The sequence below is a fragment of the Salvelinus sp. IW2-2015 genome, unplaced genomic scaffold, assembly GCF_002910315.2.
Source record: "Salvelinus sp. IW2-2015 unplaced genomic scaffold, ASM291031v2 Un_scaffold923, whole genome shotgun sequence".
NCBI classification, from domain to species: domain Eukaryota; kingdom Metazoa; phylum Chordata; class Actinopteri; order Salmoniformes; family Salmonidae; genus Salvelinus; species Salvelinus sp. IW2-2015.
In genome coordinates, this window is record NW_019942648.1 from 340,181 (window position 1) to 346,759 (window position 6,579).

At 44.0% G+C, this 6,579-nt stretch overlaps 1 protein-coding gene across 1 annotated transcript in view; it reads left to right on the top strand.

The window, feature by feature from the left end:
• LOC112069170 (protocadherin Fat 2-like) overlaps positions 1 to 6,579 on the top strand; it is a 90,312-nt gene that overhangs the window by 9,998 nt on the left and 73,735 nt on the right. The window contains 2 exon segments of the mRNA XM_070438439.1: positions 1,482 to 4,802; positions 5,576 to 5,887. Of these exon segments, the coding sequence (XP_070294540.1) occupies positions 1,499 to 4,802; positions 5,576 to 5,887 (3,616 nt within the window). The 5' untranslated portion in view covers positions 1,482 to 1,498.

The following is a 6,579-nucleotide window of genomic DNA, read 5'->3' on the forward strand; positions in this document are numbered from 1 at the left end:
AGAGTTTTATTAACAACAATGACATCAATGAGCATGTATAACTCATCACTTTGTTTGTAACCACATCAGGTCTATGATTCATGGACATCAGACATATATAGACATCATCGCGACTTTAAAACGGGTATACTTGATTCGCTCAGGTGATGGACAAGTATAAATACTTAGACGCATTGTTACATCATGACTTGATAACTAACTCTCCAGGTGTAACATAATCTACAGTCATGAAGTTATCTTTTAGACATGCTTTCAGTTACTCTCCACGGTATAGTGATCAAAGGATAAAGTGTTTGTTACGTGATAACAATGTGTCAGACGGATATAAAATCTATAAGCTCCATGTATAACAACATCAGGATTGTTAATTGACATTAGAAATTTTGATAACTCTACCTGGACAGTAACGAGTGCTCACCGGTTTAATCAGCATGAGCATCTTGAGTATACTGATAGACTTCTGACAGGTCTAACTGTAACAAATCCTGTTTTATACCTGTCATCACGTAACAAATCCTGTTTTATACCTGTCATCATGTGTCACGCCCTGACCTTAGAGATCCTTTTTATGTCTCTATTTTGGTTTGGTCAGGGCGTGAGTTGGGGTGGGCATTCTATGTTTTGTTCTATGTTGTCCTTTTCTATGTGTTTGGCCTGGTATGGTTCCCAATCAGAGGCAGCTGTCAATCGTTGTCTCTGATTGAGAACCATACTTAGGTAGCCTGTTCCCACCTGTGTTTGTGGGTAGTTTTTTCCTGTTTTGTGTTTTTTCACCTTACAGGACTGTTTCGTGTCGTTCACTCTCTTTGTTGTTTTTTGTCATTCAGTGTTCAGTTTATTTRATTAAATTTACTATGAACACTTACCACGCTGCGTGTTGGTCCGATGATTCCTATTCCTCATCATCAGACAAAGAGGAGGAGCATTACATCATGCAACAAATCCTGTTTTATTAACGCATGTTGACAAAGGCTTTATAATAATGATTTAATTATCAGTTGTTGCTCTCAAGAGAAAAGAATAATGACATGGGGGGGGAAGGCACCACCTGTCTAATGCTGCTCTGAGGCTGTTTCTTGTCATCAAACAATGTATTGCTTTGCTTTGGTCAAGGCATGTTAGAACAGGAGACAAATACCTCACAGCAGCTTTCACTGTGGTGTTGTGTCACTGGGTGTTTAACGCATTGTATTGTTCAGACAGGAGCAGGTACTAGGGAAATGACTGATATGTTCACAATCTGGTCAAAGAGCTGTATTTTGTATGTACTTATACATGAGTTATTGAACTATATACCGCATTGATAAAATAAAAAATAAAATAAAAATATGTATATTTGTTCCAGGCATATGAACTAAAACTGTCCCTCTTTTCCCCTCTCTCTCTCTCTCTCTCTCTCTCTCTCTCTCTCTCTGTCTCTGTCTCTGTCTCTGTCTCTGTCTCTGTCTCTGTCTCTGTCTCTGTCTCTGTCTCTCTCTCAGAGCTGAGGATCCTGGTGATGACAGTGAAGATGGTTACAACAGACACAAGTACACTACTCTTAGTGGTAGCAGTCTTTCTAAACCTAGTAGCAAGTAACGAGTATCACAAAATACCAACAAAATGGAGCTTGGGAAAGCTGCTTGGAAAAGACAGCTCTCCCATGATGTTCACTTATCATCTCTACAATGCCACCATTAATGAGAACTCAGCCCCCAGGACTGCTGTGGAGAGTCCCATCAAGATGGGCATCGTAGTGACCGATCCTTTCTGGGACATCAAGTTCAAACTTGTCTCTGGAGACGACGACGGCCTATTCAAAGCGGAGGAGGTCAGAGTAGGGGATTTCTGCATTCTGCGAATCAAAACGCGAAGCAGTAATTCTGCATCACTAAACAGGGAAGTAAGAGACAGTTATACTCTCACCATTGAAGCCACTGAAATCACGTACGACTTCCAGGCCAGGACCAAGGTATTGGTTCAGGTGCTTGAYACCAATGAYCTGAAACCACTCTTCTACCCAGCCTCGTACAACGTAGTCATCAGGGAAGACGCTCCGTTGAAGTCCAGCGTGGTCAGGGTCAGTGCGACGGACGCGGATATTGRYTGYAACGCTGASTTCTATTACTCCTTTAMGAGYAGAGCCCATCCGTTCGCCGTTGATCCTTTCTCAGGCGCCATCAGCCTCGTCAAGAGACTGAACCACAGCCGAGCAGAAACATACGATCTCACTGTATTAGCYGAGGACAGGACCAAGAAGATATCTGGGGTTAAGAAGTTTGGCAACGAGGCCAGGGTTACAGTGACCATAGAAAAGGTCTCTTCAACCGCCCCCATCATCAAACCTCTCCCGGTTGTCCTAGCTCAAAAGGACGAAGATGAGAAGATAACTATTGATGTCCATGTAGAGTYGGGTGTAAAGCCAGTTGAGTCCGTTAGTATTGTTGGTGGGGATCCACAGAGGTATTTTGAGATTATTCCATCCAGCCTGCAACGCAATGGATTCCAAGTGGTCTCCACCAAGTGGGTGAATTGGTCTCAGAGCCCATCTGGATTTAACCTCTCCCTCCAAGCTAAAGACAAGAGTGGTCCACCTTTAGTTTCTCMAGTTTCAGAAATCCACATCCCTCCGTATAAACAAAGCCTGTTTTGCTTTCTGGAAGACATTTACATTCTCACACTAAGTGAGTTTTCACCACCAAAAACACATGTGATCAGAGTTAGTGTGAGTCCAGCACATTTGAATGTTACATACCACATTAAAAGTAACTCTGATAGCTCCAAATTTAAGATTAACCCCAAAACAGGCATACTTGTTACCTCAGAGTCCTTTGACTTTGAGAAAAAGTATCGTTATGAATTCGACGTGACAGCGAATCACGGYGAAGCCGAGACCCATATAGTTGTTGAGATAACTGACGAAAACGACAACGYCCCCACATTCACCAAGCCCTCATACCAAGCCACACTACCAGAGAACGTACCTATAGGCAGCAGCGTTCTAACAGTCTCTGCAATAGACGWGGACAGGGGTCGAAATGGCTTCGTGACCTATGCCATAGCCAACTCAGCTCCTTCCCCATTCACAATAGACCCGATCAGTGGAGTGATCTCTACATTTGAGGATCTGGACTATGAGTTGATGAAGAGGTGGTATCATCTCAGAGTGTGGGCTTCGGACAGTGGCAGTCCCTTCAGTCATGTTTCTGAATGCTCTGTGACGATCACCATGAGCAACGTCAATGACAACACCCCTCTGTTTGAGCAGGTGGGATGCAATGCCACCATACCTGTAGATTTAGCAGTGGGAGAGCCAATCGCAGAGCTGTCTGCTGTTGACCTGGACGAACTACAACAGCTCAGATATGTGATCGAGTCAGGGAATGACCAACAACTGTTTGACATCGACGCTGTATCAGGAGTCATTATACTGATCAGACAGATACCCACAGTTTCGATAGAAACTGAATTACCTTCGTTCAGACTCAGAATCACAGCAACYGACGGTAAACATAACTCCGATCCCTCTGTTGTTACTGTTACTGTTGTTAACCAGGGCATTGAAGCCACAGTCAGTTGTCAGGAGACTGGGATTTCCAAACGGCTCACAGACAAACTGATAGAATCCATGAAGCCAGTGTTGACTATCCAGGATGAGGAATCCTTCTCGGACGTTCATATCATCAACCGCCACTCTCCTAAGTTCAACTCTGGCATCCCGAGTACTATTGACATCAGAGAGGACTTCCCTTTAAATTCTACTATCCTTCACTTCAAGGCTTCAGATAATGACACCGGATTCAACAGCAAGCTTGTGTACGCYATCTCAAGTGGAAATGAAGAYGGGTGTTTCTCCATTGGTATTTKSTCTGGGGAGCTTCAGCTTGTGTGTCCTTTAGACCGAGAAACCAAAGAGTTCTACATTTTGAACGTAACTGTCTATGAYTTAGGAAGCCCACAAACCTCAGCATGGAAATTTCTTGCTGTGAATCTATTGGATGTTAACGACAACCGACCAGTATTCAACCAATCCAGGTATGTCGTGCACATCCCAGAGAACACAGAGGTTGACACAACGATATTCCAAGTGCACGCAACAGATTTAGACTCTGAGGGCAATGGAAATATCCTATATTCGATGCTAACGCTAACCAATCTGTTCAAGATCAATGAACTCACTGGAAAAGTGAAGGTGTCTGGTCGTTTAGACAGAGAAGCCTTTCCCAGACATGACTTGAAGGTGGAGGCTAGAGATCAGTCTAAAAAAGACCCACAGCTCTTCTCTTTGACCGATCTGGTGGTCGTGTTGGAGGACATCAACGACAATCCTCCCAAGTTCGTCCCCAAGATCTACAACATCAAAGTCCCTGAGGACTTTCCCTTGGGGACGGTGCTACTGTGGGTCGAGAGCTACGACTTAGACCTGGGCAGCGCTGGACAGATCAGCTACAACCTGAAGAACAGTGAGAACGGGGCCTTTTTTCTGGACGCATCGACGGGATCTCTAACCCTTGAGAAAGAACTGGACTTCGAGACGAGACAGTCTTACAACCTGACGGTTCAAGCAATTGACCATGGCCTTCCTCGGTCACTCTCCTCCTMCTGTTTCATCGAGGTGGAGGTCCTGGATGTGAATGAGAACCTGAATAAGCCGGTGTTCTCCATGTTTGTCTATGAGGCCTCAGTGATGGAGGACGCTCCTGTGGGAACCTCAGTGTTGACGCTGACAGCAGCAGATAGGGACTTGGGGAAAGACGGAGTCGTCAGGTATCACATTCACGATGGATCTGGCCTGGGAGTTTTCATGATCGATGAGGAAACAGGTAAATGTGTGTGTTTGTGTGTGTGTTTGTGTGTGTGTGTGTGTTTTTTTGTGTGTGTGTGTGTGTTTGTGTGTGTGTTTGTGTGTGTGTTTGTGTTTGTGTGTGTGTGTGTGTTTTTTTTGTGTGTGTGTGTGTGTTTGTGTGTGTGTTTGTGTGTGTGTTTGTGTTTGTGTGTGTGTTTGTGTGTGTGTTTGTGTGTGTGTTTGTGTGTGTGTTTGTGTTTGTGTGTGTGTGTGTTTGTGTTTGTGTGTGATAACAGTAAAAAATTCCCCCTATTTGATACAATTTTCTTTAGCATGAATGTATTGCTGTTACAGTAGATGAGAAGTGGGATGACAGTTGATAAAGCCTTTGGTAAAAAGAACAAAAAAAGAAAATGGATGTGCAATATTAAAATAACCTGAGGCTGCTTGGGACCTGTTCCTACATACTGGCTACTTTACAGAGGATAGCCTGTGACCTCACAAAGTATCACATTCCATTTGCATGGTTCACTCCTGTTGGGAAATTAGATAGAGAAATAGAAAGAGACAATGCTGTGTCATTGTAACACTGATACACATGGCCTCCCTTTCAGAATCTTACTCCTACTTATAATCTTTTAGATTTTGATAGCGTATCCTCCAGTTTTAACCAAATAACAACTTTTTTGGGGGGGGGGTAAACCTAGATGATTTAACTATCCAAGTTGTTCATCACCACACCTGTCAGCAAAAAAAAAATGCAAATACAGATGGATGACATTATAAACGATTTCTCCTTCTGTTTTGCAGGAGTCATCCGCACGGCTGAGACGTTGGACCGCGAGGCCGTCCCACACTACTGGCTGTCGGTCTATGCCAAAGACCTTGGCACCATCCCTCTAGTGACCTGGACAGACATATTTGTGGAAGTCCTGGATATCAATGATAACCCTCCCCAGCTGTCCCAGCCGGTCTACTTCGGCTCCGTCCTGGAAAACATGCCTAAAGACAAGTCAGTGCTTCAGGTCACTGCTACTGACGTGGACAGCTCCTCTGAGGGGAAACTCACCTTCCAGCTGTTGGAGTCACCGCAGACGTATTTCACCATCAACCCCAAGACAGGTAACTGACACGTTTCCCAAGGTAACACGGATCGATGTGATTTTAAAGTGCTTTTATTTCTGCATCATTAGTCTAACACCTTTGAGGAAATGCAGGCTGCTGTATTGTGTCCATGTCAAATTTGACAACCTACAACATCCATTCAGTTTCGTGAAATTTTTGCAATTTTTCTTGTTCATGTGTTTCAAATATAAATCTCAATATACCGTTTAACTCGCTGTAAAACATGGCAGCTTGTGGTTTCAAGTTGAATAGAAAATGGTAGATTATAACATGTGTCTGCAGTAATGTGCACATGCATCACCCAGGGTGTGCCACATCCCGTGAAGCCAGATCAAGGTTAAACTACACTTATTTTCTACCTGTAAATGTACAATTTGTTGTTTGTTTACAAATGTTCCAGTCATGTCTGGGCTGGGATGGCAGTGAGTGTAAAATATCAACTGCCCAACCAGAAAGTTAAACCCCAAATCTCTGACAGTTTCATCCTGCAGCTGAGTGCCTGTCACACAGCAACAGAGCATGGGCCTTTGAAAACAGGGCAAATTGCAAACAGATTAGCTCTACGTCGCAAGCTCCTACACGTCTGTCCGTCCTCGACTTGAAATCTCTGCTGGGCTGGGCTGGGCGTGTGTGTGTGTGTGTGTGTGTGTGTGTGTGTGTGTGTGTGTGTGTGTGTGTGTGTGTGTGTG